Below are 17,841 nucleotides of genomic sequence, written 5' to 3' on the forward strand. Positions count from 1 at the left end.
GAATTATCCAAATTTCCAAGTCTGGTACAATTTACTAATTTAAAAAGAATGTATAATACAAATGTCATAATTGAGTTATTTATCCTACAAACTCTACAACAAAACTCAATTAGTTAACTTTGATAAAATGAACACAAAATTTCTTATGGAGGAGATAGAAAGTTAGATGGAGGTACAACCAACAAAGTAATTCAACGAGGCTAGATGAATTGTGGTGTGATTATCACAAATTTAAAAAACTTTACTAGTCATATTCGTATATGCTTGCTACATGCAAATACACATAACAATTTCACGATGTACATGGCTCATGCTTATACTTTAAAATAAGTATTTAAGGTCCATGGAAAGCTAGTTAGAGAACCTAAACATGAAGATTATTGGCCAAACCAACTTACACGGGGTCAATTTTGTGCCCAAATCCACAAATGGAAAGAACTAAGGGGTAGCCAAAATAGAATAAAACCTCGAGAATCATCCAATGATTAGATTTAACAATTGAAGAAATTGTCTGGTTCTATCTTTTAAGAATTAAGAAAGACAAAAAAACTTAAGATATTAACTACTAAACACTAATTTGATCTATAAGATTATATAGGTGAAAGTTTGAATCAAAGAGTAAAACAAGAACATGAATATAAGATAAGAACAAGAACATGAATATAAGATAAGAACAAAAACAAGAGAAAGGAAAAAATAAAAAAATAACTTTAGAAAATTTCTCACTTAGCATGAATTTTATTTAAGAGGATTATATAAGTGTGAAGGTTTGCTTTAAGAAAGTATGATAAACAAAAACAAAGTAAGACAAACTCAAAATAAGGAATAAGATAAATTCAATAATATGTAAAAATAATTAAAAAATAAAAAGAAATAACTAATAAGAGAATGAAGGTCGTCATGCTACTTGGAAAAACTTCAAGATATTTGTTGATATGTATTGGTTACTTGATTCAATGATGTAAAATAATAGTCAATCAAGAAGAAGAAAAGTCTCTCTCTCACACACAAAATAACTTTAAAAACTCTATCATTTCATTTAATAGTCAAAAAATTTTACAAAAAAAATTGACATATTTATAACCTTTCAGTCCAAAATTTTAGGTTTAAATGCAACTTAAATGTGCCTTGTAATCAAATGCAAATTCAAATCTATAATACCTAATCTAATGACAAAACATTTAAACTAATATAAGGAGGGAAATTTGAATTTCAAAATTTAAAAAACAAAGATAGACATCAAAGAGGTTTGCCGAATTCTAGTTATGTTTACCATACTTGCTTCATGCATCTCTTGCATCTTTAGTTACATGTTTTCCATGTCTTCTTCTCCTTGTGTTTGTTCGAGAATGATGTGAGCTTTAATTAAGCTTTGTTGACTACAAATTACTACTTGTTTCCTTGTTTTTTGAAATTGACACTCCATGACATTATTGAGTTTAACAAGTCCATATATAAAACTTATTATTTGTACCTTTTTTAACAAGTGAAAAAAATGAAAGTAAGTTTCTAAATTCTAAAATTTTACATTCAAAGTGAATTCTAATATGTAAGCATTTTTATTTATTTATAACTAATTAAGAATCTCATTATTTATTCACTCATCAAAACCAAAATGGACATTAGGAAAAACAAAATTGTTCTTAATAAACGTTCCTACCAACACACACATGGTTACACTAAAAAATCATATCCCGACATTATTTTAATATTGATGAGCATAATTTTATTCATACTTAATAGTTTTACTCGTAACTTATTGAACTGTAATAATAAATAAATTCATTATTTTAATTAATATTTATATAATTGAGTTTATATGGGTTTTAACTATTATTTTTGTGTTTTTAGAATAATCTAGATATTATTTTTGTGTTTTTAGAATAATCTAGATTTTGTTTCCTTGTTTTTTGTATTTTGCAAAAGATTTGCTTATGATTTGTTTCTAATATATTGTAGATTTTATTTTCTCATTTTTCTCCTCAGATTTTGTTTTCTATTTTGATTCAAATAAACAACTTGAATTTTTGTATATTTGACTCATTGTAGATACTTCCTTTAGACAATTTACTCTTAAAACACAAAAATAACAATTAAAGTGCAAATAAATCCAATTATAGAAATATTAATTAAACACAATAAAATTATTTATTATTATAATCTAATAATGTATAAATAAAACTATTAAGTGTGAATAAAATTATGCTCATAATATTAACTTCAAATGTTTTAAAATATTTTTCTTCCATGTACCTCTCCACATCAGTCTTATTCACAAATTTTCATTTATATCTTTCATATAATTATTATTTCGTATTTCAATCACTATTAACTAAAAATACAAATTTTATATTATGCAAATATTTTAAGAATAAATTTAAATTTATAAATGCGAAACAATTTTACTTTTTTAACTTAATATTATGAAATTTGTAAAAATACTTTTAAAACTATTCAATATTGTTTGCATAATATCTTTGAAATAATAACCTTAAAAATATTTTTAAAATATTTTCAAGTTTGTGTGCGACAAACATCTTTAGTTTCATTTTAAAAAACAAGTACACATTTATGGAATGAAGCAACAAAATAACGCAATATTATTTGATAATGAACAATTGCACACTGATCTAAGTTTTTGTTTTTTCATTAACAATTTCCATTCTCGTTGTTTTAAGAAGGTACAAAGATCAATAATTGAAATCATTGCATCAAAATCCATTACTTTTCCTCTCTATAAATAAATTCATCCTTGTCTGCATAATATTGTTTAATCAACTTCAAATTATAGATAACGAGAATTATTTTAATATCTTATTTTGTAGTTGTGTTATAAATAATCAAATTATATATTACAAAGTGAATTTTAAGCTTAACTCAAACCTATAAAACCGGTTCATAGAGTTGAGGTTTGCACCCACTTATATATAATGAAAGACTCTAATCTCTAGTCGATGTGGGATCTTCAACATTATATAATGGATAAAGATGTCTTTTAATGTGTTTCTTTTAAATTATTTTAGAATCTCGTGTTCTTTGTATAATTTGAAGGATAGAATATGCATTATATTTTATAACATTGGAAAAGTGGTACTCCGACACAATTTGTATCAAGTTAGTTCTTTGATAACTCACCAAAATATTAAATTATAATGATAATAAATAATTTATGAAAATTAATTATTATCTTTCAAGTTAAATTGTGAATAAAAGATTGTCACAAATTAATAAAAATAAAAAATTAATATTTACATGACAAAAAAATCAAACATTCATTTTTTTTTAAACTCTACTCACTATGTAAAAGAGAATATTGAATTCTTTGTTCAAATCATAAATTTATATACAATAACACTTCAGAAAAATAATGCATAACTTACACAACAATAATGACAATATAAAATGGTTCATATTTCATCGATAACAAAAATTAATCTCAATTATATTTTTTAATTTTCTATCAATATATATATATAATTATATTTATTTCAATACCTTTAATCTACTTGGTATACCTTTAACTTGAAAAAATCAATTACTGTTATATAATTTTTTTATTTTTTCTAGATTTAAATATTCATCATTAAATAATTTTTGGTATATTTTAAATTAAAATTTTAATATAATTACTTCAATCTATTATACTTTAATAAATATATAATAAAAATTTACGTTAAATAAATCATTTACGTCGATTAAATTTATATTAATTATAAATCTAATTTATTTGATAAATGTAATTTTTTTAATATTTTAAATGATTTTTTCCAACTACATTTTTTACTTTACTCTTACAATAACAATTTTCCAAGTTTGATTGAAAAATGTATTTTCTAATTACTTAATAAATAAATTAATTATAATTAATATATTTTGAAACTATTGCTTTAACTTTTAAAAATATTTGTACTTCTAATGATTTTTTAAATATTTTTAACTTTTACGATGAATAATTAAAATGTCATATATATATTTATTCAAAGTTTATATCAATCATTATCAATAATAACAATTATATTAAAAATTGAATTAAATAACTTAAATGAATATTCATTTATATTAAATTATTTAAGTTTTTGAATCTAATTCATTATTTTAAAATTTTAAGATATTTTTTTATCTTTTATTAATTATTTATAAAACTCTTGGAAAAAGAAAATCATGTCAGAATTCGGTTGGAAGATAACTGGATTTCTACCTGTGTTTGGGGAATAGGGATATAATAAACCGAATTTTAACCCCGTTTACTGCTGTAAATAAAGTAGATTTGAGTTTAATAAGGTAAGTTATTTAATTTAAAAAAAATATTTAAGGAAAATATTCTAAAAACGAAGAATTGCGTCCCACATTGAGATTGTTAAAACCCGCAGTGGGCTGGTACCACCGTACCTATTAGGGTTTTGTTAAAAGAACTCCAAAGGCGTTACGACGGTGAACGCGGCAGCAACTAGGGTTTGTGTTTGGGAATGGAGGAGGAGCAGGCGTCCCAGGTGGGTCGGTCTCTGATCAAGCAGCTGGCGTGCTGCAACAAAACCACCAGAGAGAAAACCCTTCGCCTCCTCCTCAAATCGTGGCTTCCCTCGCAGTCCCAACCCCTCTCCGACGACGATGCCAAGAAGCTCTGGAAGGGTCTTTTCTACTGCATGTGGCACTCAGACAAGCCCCTCGTCCAATCCGACCTCGTCGATCGCTTGTCATCTCTTCTCCTGTCCCTCCACCTCCCTCTCTCCATCCAGTACTTCTCCATCTTCCTCCTAACCATGCGCCGCGAGTGGTCCGGAATAGATGCCCTGCGACTCGACAAGTTCTACCTTCTCATTCGCAGGTTCGTCTCCAAGTTCTTCTCTCTCATGAAAACCAATTCCTGGGATCTCCAACTTGTGCAGAGATTAATGGGTATTTTCGACGAGGGGACTTTCTCCGCTCAGGAAAATAAGGCCCACGGGAACGGTGTTAATTACCACATTGCCACTGTTTTTCTTGAGGAGCTTCGCCCTTTTCTACCGCTTAAACAGCAGGTTCTGGAAGTGCTGTTGAAGCCGTTTATTTCTGCTATGGGGAGGGTCCACGATAAGGTGTTGGTGGGGAAGATTAGGACTGGGGTGTTTCATTTGTTGCTTAAGAATGGGAAGGCGTTGTTGGAGGTTAAGAAGAGAGGGGATGAGGATGTTGATTCTGGTGACGAGGTTGTCGTTCTTGGAACTGTTGCCTTGGTGATGGGGTTTTCCGGGAGGTTTTATGAAATGGGTTCTTCTGCTGAGTGCTGGCAGGGAAATAGGAAGGTGCTGTTTGCGCTGCATTCTGAGTTTTTGAAGTTGGAGAAGGGGGCTGTGAATTCGGGGGTTGAGATCCTGATTCCTGATGTTATTGATGAAGAGGAGGTGCCGGAATTGGTTCCACTGGGGCCTGCAGAGGTTGCTGGTAATGGTGAGGTGTTAAAGAAGTGCGAGAAGGACAAGGAGGTGACTGTTAATGGTGGCGAGAGCACGAAGAGGAGGAGGAAGAAGAAGAAGGGTGATGCCTCTGATCTGGCTAGTGCTGCCCAGAGTGGCAAGGAGAATGTGGCTAGTGATAATGGCGAGAATGCTAATGATGGAAGCGCTGTGGTGTTCAGTGAGACTGTGATTGCTAACCTGCAGAGGCAGTTTGAGAAGGTTGCTGAGGAGACGGGTTTGGTTGAAGAATCTGCGGGTGTGTCTGATTCGCCCGAGGTTGCCTCTGCTACCGGAGAAACCGTGTCTAAGAAGAGGAAGAGGACAAAGAGTTTGAAAGGGAAGGCCTCTCAGGATTCTGCTGATTTGAATGGCCTTGTCGGTAAGGAGAGTGCCGGGGCAAAGAGTGGGGATAAGAGTGCAAAAAAGGTAAGATTTTCGATGAAAAATAACTTGGTGTGGAAGCCACACAGTCCTTTACCTCCTCAGAGTTTGAGGTTGCCTCCCTCTGCAACACCCAGAGGAAGTGCACTCAAAAAGGGTGTGCCTCCGGGTCCCGTCAGGGAGATGCCACTTCCTACCAAAAAGCAAAAAATGAAGAAGGTCAGGAAGGCAATTAAAGGTGTTTCTCCATCTGTCAAACGCCTGAAGAAATTAAAACTGCGTGCTGCATGAATGATTTGATTTTCTGAACCTTGTTAGGGTGTTGGGTTTCCATGTCTTGTTTGTCATACAGTTTTAGTTATTGTTATGAAAAATTTCAAAGTTTATTGTGATAATTCATTTCTGCTGCGCCAATTGAAAAGCATTTTGATTTGTAGCTTAAGTGACTATATTTATCCACACCTCCTTGCTATGATGTGATGAAACAACTTTTAAATGCTTGATGATTGCCTTTAGAGTGGCTGAAAACGATAATACAGAGGATTTGATTTAAACATTTCCTCAAATTCCTCGTACTTGACCTGTCGGACTGTCTTCATAGTAGTTTTCAACTAATACTTAGATATCACTGTATATTCGAGAAGGGTGATAGGTTTATTCATTTTCAAACCATCACAATGAATTATTGGGGATGAATCCCCAAAGCTTCTTTTCGAACTCAAGCTTTGTTGCTGCCAATTTGTAAGAGATATTGGTAGCAAGTAGAGGATTTGCCTTTCTTTGGATGGAAACAAGGCTTGTGAGTTGTATCAGCAGTAGCTGTACTTGCTGATATTTTAAGGCGGATAAGAAATTGAGTACGATGATTCATTGCTTTGCACTGTGTTGGTAGTGATACCCCACTTCTGGTGATTAACAGGCAAGTCTATAGGTTCTTTGACATTGGCGGTGCGCTGGTGCCATGATGATGATCACACCTGGCATGATGTGTTAAGAAAATAGGGGAAGAAGAATTTTTGGGCCTTTTGGGTTCTCGGTGCAATAGAAAATGAAGTTTTTTTACCCAAGAAAAGCTTATACTAATTACTTTCGATTCCTTGTTCTAGGGCAGTTGTTTTATATCAAATTCTCAATCTTGAACTCAATAATCCCTTTACTGCTCCTAAAGTTCGTTGTGTTGGTTTTATGGTGGATGAACATAGGATTACGTTTTTATAAAACTAGTAATTTTGATTATGGTGTATGGCCTCTTGAAGAGTTGCATTTTATTGAAGCATGATATTTGATTTCATCGTCGAAGAGTATGGATATGTTCTCTAGGAAACCATTCTTTTACATTCCCGTGAAGATTGTTGATTTTGTTTGCGATTTAATTTAACGGTCTAACGAATATACAGTTCACCTTCGAAACATATGATTTCTTAAGGTTATGTTTTCATGAGCTATTGCATTTGTGTTAATGCTTTCTTTTTATTTGAAAATAGATTTAAAAATAAATTTGAGGGAGTAGATTTGTGGGGTAAGTGAGTTTATTTTTTTAAAATAAATAAAAGTGTAAGATTATAAATTTAATATTGTAGTTAAAACTATATTAAAATAAAATGTGATTAAATTGTTTATGTATAAATAAATTAAAATTTATGTTAAATTATTTTAAATTTTTTGACATATTTGCAAAAATAAATTCTTAAATTATTAATTTTTTTAATAAATATAAATCATAAATTATTAAATATCATACTAAATTAAAAACATAATAAACAAAATTCTTATTCAAAATTTTAAAAAGTATTTAAATCTTATATAAATACAAATCTAAATTATTTAATATCAATATTTAAATAAAATATAAAAGAAATAAATTTCTTAAATTATTTAAAATCTTATATAAATATAAATCTAAATTAGTTAATTTCGTATTTAAAAAAATTGAAATAAATAAAAATTCTAAATTATTAACAATTATAAATACAAATCTTAAATTATTTAATATCATATTTAAATAAAAATCTGAAATAAATAAAAATTTTAAATTATTTAAAATCATGAATAATTACAAATCTTAAATAATTTAATGTGTTATTTAAATAAAAATATGAAATAAATAAAATTTCTAAATTATTCAAAATTATAAATAAATACAAATCTTAAATTTTTAATGTTCTTTTTTGATAAAAATTTGAAAAAATATAAATTATTTAAAATCTTAAATAAATACAAATCTAAATTATTTAATGTCTTATTTAAATAAAAATATAAAAAAATTAAAAAAATTTAAATGATTTAAAATTATAGATAAATAAAAATCCTAAATTATTTAATATCATATTTAAAAAAAATCTGAAATAATAAAATTCCTAAATTATTGAAAATTCAAAATAAATACAAATCTAAATTATTTAATATATATTTAAATAAAAATCTGAAATGAATAAAATATCTATACTATTCAAAATCACAAATAAATACAAATTTTAAATCATTTATGTCCTATATAAATAAAAATCTAAAATAAATATAATTCATAAATTATTATTATTTTTAAATAAATTTAAATTTAAATTATTTAATGTACTATTTAAATAAAAATATAAAATAAATAAATTTTTAAATTATTTAAAATCATTAATAAATACAAATTCTAAATTATTTAATATTATATTTTAAAAAATAAGAAATAAATAAAAAATTCTAAACTATTTAAAAATATTTCATATATACATAAATAAATAAAAATATTATATATATATATATAAATAAATAAAAATATTATATATATATACATAAATCAAATCACAACATATATTAAAAATACAAAATACACAAATTACTTGCATGCGGATAATTATTATCCCAAAAAAAAATCTAAAACGGATTATTGTATAATTGGAACATCAATTATCTAATAAAAATCAGAATCGATTCTTGAGTGTGAAAATCAATCTTGAAAGTTCACTATGTACCTGGGTTAAAGAACATACCACCGCCGACAACCACATACCACCACCACTGCTGACGACGACAACAGAGCACCACCATAGCTGGAAGAAGAATCTTTGAAACTTTTGAGAGGAATGAAAACGTAATATTCCTTGGTTTTTCTATTTCTTTACTAGTTTTCGCTCTCTATTCCTCTCCAATTATGCTTAAGGGTTGATTAAACTTCCTACAGTTTTAAGGTTGGACCAGTGATTCTGATGACAGCTCAAAGTGGTTTCATGGATTTTGTTACGGTGCAGAAAATGAGTGATAATGACGCAAGCAAATTGACATTAAACTGGAGTCATTTTCCGAACATTTAATAGTACCTAATAAAAGGTTGTCAATACTATATATTTTTATTCTCTTTCAATCATAAGTTAGTATATAATTTTTAATAATCATTTAATACTCATTTATAATGTTTTTAATAATTGAACATTAATAATAAATATTTACATTTTTTTATCAGCAATAAAAAATGAATAAATATGAACAACTTTAGAGGTATTTCAACTTTTATACATAATCACAACCTTAACCTCTCCCAATAGATATACCCTCATGTATGCCTATACAAAACACTCATAGTTTAACCCAGAAAAAGTCACCTGAGACAAACAATCATACGTCTTAAATGAATACATTATGTGATCATCCACAAACAAACCATCGGGTCTATGCACCAATCATAAAAGGAGAAATACGCAGACTGTGACTTGGATGTAACTCAAGACCAAGTCTTTAATTGGACCAAAGCAAAAACTTCCAGTATGTCTACTACTTCCCCTTTAAAGATTACCATATTTTTGTTCTTCCAAACCTCGTTAACTATTGCGATTCAAATCCCTCCCCAAACCTCATTCACCGAAGCTGACGTGTTGCTCATTCTAAACTGGGAGAAGTTTAGCAATGGGAAGTTATGAAACACATCCTGCACAGCCAACCATACACAACAATGGTTCCACAATAACCAAGCAAATTTGCACTCGAAGAACAAATGGGTACTAGTCTCCTCTCCACCCTGCAAAGGCTACATGTAATCCCGTGCCTTACCAGGTTAGCCTTAGTAACTAACTTGTTTTCCAACACCCTTTAAGCCGTAACTAGTTCAGTAGGTACAACTTTTCCCATCCAAAACTTTTTAAACACCATCCCATTCTCCGTCCCCACATAGACGGAGGTAAACCAATTTAACCGTATACCTGAACTCCTCTCCTTCCTTCCACACCCACCTATCCTCCTTATCCAGGTCGAAACTCACACCTTGGACAACCTGAGAAAGTAGACCCACTAATTACTTCTTCCATTCAAATAGATTCCTTCTTCAGACAAAATTCCAATCCCACTTTCAGGGTTCCATCCACCAAATGCTACCACCGCAGAAGCTTTTGACAGACTTAGGGAAAACAACCTCGGGAAGACAATCTTCAAAGCCTCACTCCCTACCCAATTATCTTCCCAGGACAAAACTTCCTTCACTTCTTCGAAGTTCCGACCTCAACCCTCCAAACTCCAAACCTCCCTCAAATCTTTCCACCACAAAGATTCCTTACTGTCTTTCCCTCCCTCTCTCAGGCTTCTCCACCCCTCGTACTTGGAATCAATAATCTCCTTCCACAAACCACCCTAGTCTGACCCAAAACACCATACCCACTTACCAAGTAACGCCAAATTAAAAGTCCTTAAGTCGATAATCCCAAGACCACCATCCTCGCTAACTTCATACACCTTTTTCTAGGAGGCCCAAACGACCTTTCTTCCATCGGAACCCCACCCATAGAAAATTTCTTTGGATTTTCACGAGCTCGTTTGCCACCGCCTTAGACATTTTGAATAAAGATAGATAAAACAATGGGATAGAAGACAACACTGACTTTATCAAGCAAATCCTCCTTGCTAAAAACAAAAATCTACTTTCCACCTACTTAATATTTTCTTCATTCTAACCACCACTCCATCCCAAAACGCCCTTCTTGATGGATTTGTGTCCTCCTCTTTTCGGTTTTGAAGGTGATTTGCGGAAGCTTCATGGATTGGAGATGAAACAAGGTCCTCCTAGGAATGGTGGTGACCTTGAAGGTGCATGATAGGTAGGATTTGAGAGTGGTGAGGCCAACTCTACTTGGAAGGGGACGGTTTAGGAAGATTAAGAGCCTCTATGAGGTTTTGGGCAAAGAGTGATATTGACACAATTTTGGCAGCAATTCACTCATGTATTAATCTTTTGAAACCAAGAGCCAAGGCACTCCTTATATAACACTTGGAGGCCGGATTACAAAGAGGAAAAAAGAGGGAAATTCAAAGTGCTTGCACATGTGAAAGTGGCGCCTATTTTCAGCACATGTGAGGTAGGTTCTAGAATCCTTCCATATGTTAAATGGTCTAGAACTTACGCTCATTTAGGTCTAGATGTGGGCTGGACCTTAGTTTAATTAGAAGTAGGAAATTCTAATTAAACTTAGGTTAGCCTTCTAAGTGCCACTTTGCATGTTTCAACACAAATACAAAAGAATTAAAAGCTATACTACGCTTGAATGTGGACATCTTGGAGCATGTAGAGATAAGTCTATCTGCCATCAGTAGCAGTGTTCCAATCCTCTTCTAGTCTTCTAGCCATGGCCCTTGTGATTGGCCCAATGTGACATGGTGTTTGGCTCTCCTTTGTAGTGATGCTTGACCCTCTTCCATCACTTCTCTTATGGCACCCTCCTACCAATAAACCCAAATATAGAAAATGAGTCACCATCACTTCGCAATTAAGAATCGCCGTGAGCGTTGGATCATTATCTGCTCAACCCTCAAACCACCTAACTTGCTCTTCATGAAGTTCACCTTGAGCCCGGAAGAGAGTTTAAAGCAATTCAAAGCCGCCTTTATATTGAAAACACTTTTGACATTTGCTTCACAAAAAAATAAAGTATCATCAACATACTGCAACATGTTTAACTTCACTTTCTCCCTATCAATCTCCAAACTATCAATCAGGTTCTTCTCGACTGTCATCCTAGACACTCCCGCCAAACTTTCCGTTGTAATGAGAAACAAAAACGGACTTAGTGGGTCGCCCTGTCGAAGTCCTCTCTTTGGTAAGAACTCCTTAGTCGGGCTACCGTTCACAAAAAATGACACAAAGGATGACTCTAAACATCCCTTTATCTAGCAAATCCATTTGTCGCAAAAACCAACCATTTCTAACATATAATAAATAAACTCCCATCCTATGTAGCACAGACACTGACACGGACACTGATACGACACAGACACGAAGATACGTATAATATCTAAAATGTAGGATACGGGGACACGGATCTATATATTATATAATTATGAATTATATAAATTGATAATAAAGGTTTATGTGCACAAGTATGTTCCAATTTATTTTTTTGAGGAGAAAAATGTTCTTCATGACTGGTTCAAAATGATTTGTTTCTTATTTTTATAATCATAATAAAAATTTATACAATAAGTTTGAGTTTTTAGAAAACTAATGTATTTTTTCTTTTTAAAATTGTGTTAGAATCATACTAGAATTATCAGAAATCTAACAAATACTTTTTGAATTTGACACTTCACAGATACGTGTCATAGGAGTGTCGGTGTCCGATATGAGTATCCGACACCGACACGCCATTTAAGAGAAATGTCTGAGCTTCATACCATCTTACAGAATCAATCACCTTCTGAAAATAGACTCTGAAGAAAACATACATTTTCTTCTTTTTTTTTCATCTCATCCAAAATTTCATTGAGAACAAGACCCTCCCATGAAGAAAAGCAAACCATCTCACATCAATCAAATAAACATTTACATTAACAATAATACAAATTAAATTACATAATTTTACTTACAAAACTATCTTATCTTATCTTATCTCAGGTTTTTTCTCTTCATTAAAATATGGTCGCATTTATATGTAAATCATGGAGTTGATTTAAATTTGTATAAGATGTATTTTAATGAAACTAAATTATATTTTAACATGAGCTTTTGATACAGTCAGAAAAAATAGTTAAATTTGAATTTATCTTGTCCTTAAATTTGTATATAAAATGTATATTTTATGCGAGTCTTTTAGTTATATCTTATTTACATTTCGTTTACAAGATGTCCAATAAGACTCGTATGTTAAATTCATAATTGTGACTCTCACAGCAGAATAAATTTTTTACTACTTTTAAATTCTAATGATAAATAATTAAAATTTAATTTATAGATATTCATGTTTTGCTGCAATATCGCTAGCAGCTTCAATCTACTCCCTCTCAAAATCTCATTCAACCAAACTATTGGAGCAATATAATTTTAAGAAAAAAATGTTACTTTTGACACTTTATATTTATACTAAAAGACACATTCCTTTTGATAATTTTGATGTAAGATAATGTAATTTTAAAATTATTCACTTTCTTTACATAAAATCTATATTTCAGTAAAATACTTTTTTAATTATAATATAATATTAATTTGTTAATATATCAACACTCTTTTAAGAAAAGAAAAAATAATAACTTTTACGATGATAATAAGTTGATACGATGATGAATAATCCAATAAATTAATATTTTAATTATATTTAATTTATTTTTTAATTAAAATTATTATTATATTATAATAGATTCATTTCGTAATTTTTAAGGGACACACGAAAAAATTATAAAATCAAAATGTCCAATCAAATACAATGTACAAGTATCTATGGTACCAAAAGGAACATGACTTAATGAAGAAGCTGGTCAATAGAAGATTAATATAAACATACTTATTTTATTAACCTTTTTAAACCAGTATGTTTTTCCACTTTACATTATTCAGCACATTTATTATTTATTTCATATTCTTTTACATATTTTATGGACACTTACACATTTAAAAGTTTTTTTTTTCCATCAACATAGATACAAAACTATTTCTATTATAATTACATAATTTCAAATGCATTTTCATTCAAAGTTAATTTTATGAAATCAAAATCTCCAATGATCTATGTTTATAACATTTACTAAATTGGTAATATGTATGGTTAAAAAACCAAACAAGGAGGGCCGAGAAAAGAAAACCCACCAGGGAAGGCTTTTACTAAATCAACATTAATCTAGATTTTTATTGACCCAAAACAAACATAAAATTTATTCTCATTTTTTAAAGTATGACCAAGTGAAGATAGCTTTTCTATTTGAATTCATCCGAGTTTTATTATTCTTTTATATCATTCTATGGAACATTCTGGTTTCTCTTAGATTTTTATTTGACCTCTGACCATTGGAGGAACAAGATGATGAAAACGCAACCTTAATTTATTGTTTATTGTATAACTCTCCAACAAATTTATTGTAACCAAAATTACAATGATTCTCATTTGCACACTATTCAACAGACAATAGAATGCATTAAAGTATAGACCAGAGGACACTAATTTACACAAGAGGTGAAAAAAAATCAACTCGCTAGGTGTGAGAGGTTTATAATATGAAATAGTTTTGTTTTCATGCGATTGTGCATTCAGGAGGAAGGCCTTGTGGAAAACGCTTAGTATCAGTGCAGTAGTTGTATATCATGTAGTTCTTTTGCACCCACTGAATTCTGGCTTGCCCTGTTGCATCCATTGATTGCTTCATCCATGATTGGTTTGATGATGGATTGTTAGATGAACAAGATGAGCCTGAAGAAGGAGTCCAAACACATGCTTGAGCATTGAAATTCCTGTAAGAGGCTGTGAATGGAGCTTGGCTCCAATCAGTCTTCACTAGGCCTCCCCTTGTGGCCCAGTCATCAGCATTCCAAAGGCTTGAATATATCCTCATGGCTTGGTTTTTGGGAAAAGAAACCCCTTTTGATTCAAGATTCTTGAACTCCCTTATGGGTGTCCCATCCACAGAGAATCTAAGATAAGAATAAGAAGAAAAGGTTAATCATAAAGTTGATACAGACATCTTTTTTCCATTGTTTATTTAGCTTCTCAATTAAGCTTTAATGAAGCAGGCATAAAGAGAGAAAAGAGGTATGCATGTATTTACATGATGCTCTGAGGATTCCAAAGAATGGAATATGTGTGGAAGTCCTTGGTGGGGTCGAACCACAGATAGAACTGTTGTTCCCTGTTACCTTTCCCTTGTGTGAATATGTTTGTATGAAGAATATAAGGATCACCACTCAAGTTGCCCAGAAATTCAAAATCAATTTCATCATGAACATTTCCAAGAGAAGATAGCTGCAGCAATTACAAGAAATTGTATAGTTAATATCTTTCTTTGTATGTATATTACCTAGTTTGTATTGATCTCATGCAAAGTATTCAAAATATGTAACTAACATTATTTGATTAACTTTTCTTGTTAAAACATTTGATGTGGCAAAACCAATAAAGAGTTATATTAATTGGTGAAGAACAACATGAAGGGTAAGACACTTACATAATAAGCTGTGACTGTGCCTGCAGAGTTACCAGGCACGAGCTTTAGCTGCATGTCAATTTTTCCAAACAAGTATTCATTTCTAGAACGAAATCCAGAGCCAGAGGCCTTGTCTAGGGACAAAGTGAGAAGTTCTCCATTGTTGAGGATTTTGGCACGACCATCACCCCATGTTATCTCAAAGTCTTGGTTCAAGTTACCAGCAGAGACCGCAATCACATAGCTTACGAAAAGAAGGGCAAGAAATATCTTACTTGCCATTCCAAGAAGTGGTGCCTAAGTTTGGTTTTAATTAATTTGGTTGGAAAATATTGAGCAAGAGAAAGGGGCACTAAACGCCAATAGAAGTATTTGGTGAGGGTGGTAGTGCATGCAAAGTTTTGAAACTATATATAGGGACTGCTTTATGAAGAGGCAATAATGAATATACAGGGTAATTGGGTTTTGGAGGTGGTGGAAGTGGTTGGGAGAAAATTACAAACGTGTGGAGTGCAATAGGGTTGACTTATCTTTTATGGGGGCTAGCTTCGTGTGGGACCATGACAGCTAATAAGGGGTGACATGTATATCCAAATGTTCTCCAAATATGTGAGTTCTAAACCCACAGTTCTTTTTATTACAACTATTAATTAAATGTATACATAATTGCACTTGAAAACTTTGGTTTTCAAACATCAAATCAAATGGCAGCTGTCTAGGTTATGGTGCAAGTAGTGTTTTAGTAATAGTTCCACAGAATCTACTAATTACTTGGTGCTCATATTAAATAATGGTTCCTTTTCTGCCAGTTGGAAGAAGTGGTGCTGCCTTAATTAACACCTTTTTATCCAACATATCAAATTTGTTTGGATTTGGTGAGACTAATAACTTTATCCTAAAACCGGAACATACATGATTTGAGATACACAAAGCTTTTGGGAGATGATTTTGCTGTTATTGTCAATTAATCAAAGTGAAATTTAGAATGGAATAGTTAGGCCACTAGCTAAGATTTCACAGGTAGGTAACTAAGAAAACAATGGATTTTGAAGGTTGTTATTTACATGATGTGATAAAGTTTTAGAATAAGTGGTGATATGGGAAAGTTTGAAATTATGGGAAGTGTGAAGAGGGTTATTTTTTTGGATGGAGAGAGTTGTTGAGTGGTGGATATTGATTAGGGTATAAAAGGAATCACTGGTGTATTATGGACTTTGGAGTTAATATTATTTAAGAGGCTGGAGAAGGTAGAGAGATGAGTTGTAACTTGTTTAATCATGCAAGCTTTCTGCCAAAAATGGATCTTTCTTGGGTCAAATGTTGCTTTCATGCTAAGCTGGTTATGAAGGCAGTAATATGTATTTATGAGAAGTGGAATATGGCATACACTTTCTTAGACAAAGACCATTTCCTTCCTCCCCAATGCTCTTGTCAAATTGTGACTTAATCAAGGTTCTGTTTTCCCTTTTCTTTTGCCATGCCAATCAAGAAAACTTGTTTAAAAAATGCTCATACTCATTTCATTATCATTTATCTTATTCTTATTACCATCATTAAAATAATTAACATAAATTATATTGACATGATTAAAATTAAAAATTCTAATAAATTTATTATATTATTTTTGTTTTAAAATATCAATCATATAATGTATAGAAACAAAATAAAGTTTTTTTAAATTTAAAACAATATTTTAAAAAAATTGTAATAAACACCGAAAATGCTAGATGACACTTAGAGCATATATATAGATATTACAGATAGATAGATGATATAATGTGATGTGAAGAGAAATTGAAAACATGTTAGGTTTGATTAATGAATATTTATGTATAGTTACTTTTTTTTAAAATAAACAATTAAAAAACACTTATTTAAGAAGCCAATAAGAGATTCATTTGTTTAAACTCAAAATAAAAAATTATTTAAAAAACAAAAGATTTTTACTAAAATAAAAAAAATAATTATTTTAAATAAAATAAACAAATCAGACAAACACATTAAAAAAACATAAATCCACTTATGTTTGTTAAAAATAGTTTTTTTTAGAATTAAGTACAAACAAATCCACCCGAGATTTACTTCTTTAAAAACAAAAACAAAAACCTTATTTTTAAAATAAATATATTAGATAAACAAACAAAAAAACATAAATTTACTTAGTTTATTAAAAAATAGAACAAACAAACCTTCTCAAAAAGTTATCTTGTAATTTAGATATTTGTCTTGTACTGTATCTTAATATTTATAAAATCTACTTTGAAGCGAGATTGGTCTTTTTATGTTAAAAAGGTTTTTTTTTTAAATAATTATGAATTATTATATATAATAAGATTGCTAATTTTGAAATAATTACTTTAAAAGTTATATTTAAATTTTAAGGAAAAAATTGTAAACCATCATATTAAATTTACCCTTACAGTATACCAAAACTAATTTCTTCAACAATAAATCTATAGTAATAAATAAGATAATGTAAGGGCCGATCCAGGGAGAAATTATACCTTCAAATGAATAAGGCCTTCAAAGTTTTTTATTATAATATTTAAAAAATACTAATTAATTAATAATATTTATAGTGAAGGATTCCTCTCTCTTATTTTTCTTGTTTATCCATTACTTGATATTTAGGTGTTTTGTTAGGGGTTAT

At 30.3% G+C, this 17,841-nt stretch overlaps 2 protein-coding genes across 2 annotated transcripts; one reads left to right on the forward strand and one right to left on the reverse strand.

The window, feature by feature from the left end:
* The first annotated feature begins 4,329 nt into the window (after window positions 1-4,329).
* On the forward strand, window positions 4,330-6,252 carry LOC137807237 (uncharacterized). Its single transcript, XM_068607747.1, has one exon. It carries the CDS (start codon window positions 4,467-4,469, stop codon window positions 6,105-6,107), a length of 1,641 nt encoding a protein of 546 aa, XP_068463848.1. The 5' UTR covers window positions 4,330-4,466; the 3' UTR covers window positions 6,108-6,252.
* A 7,823-nt stretch (window positions 6,253-14,075) lies between these two features.
* LOC137807238 (probable xyloglucan endotransglucosylase/hydrolase protein 23) lies at window positions 14,076-15,696 on the reverse strand. The gene is made up of 3 exons (XM_068607749.1): window positions 15,213-15,696; window positions 14,817-15,010; window positions 14,076-14,682 (listed from the first exon to the last, which is right to left on the reverse strand). The coding sequence occupies exons 1-3, from the start codon at window positions 15,471-15,473 to the stop codon at window positions 14,286-14,288; spliced, it is 852 nt and encodes a 283-aa protein (XP_068463850.1). The 5' UTR covers window positions 15,474-15,696; the 3' UTR covers window positions 14,076-14,285.
* Between the last annotated feature and the right edge of the window lie 2,145 nt (window positions 15,697-17,841).

This window comes from Phaseolus vulgaris, chromosome 3, assembly GCF_000499845.2.
Source record: "Phaseolus vulgaris cultivar G19833 chromosome 3, P. vulgaris v2.0, whole genome shotgun sequence".
Taxonomy (NCBI): domain Eukaryota; kingdom Viridiplantae; phylum Streptophyta; class Magnoliopsida; order Fabales; family Fabaceae; genus Phaseolus; species Phaseolus vulgaris.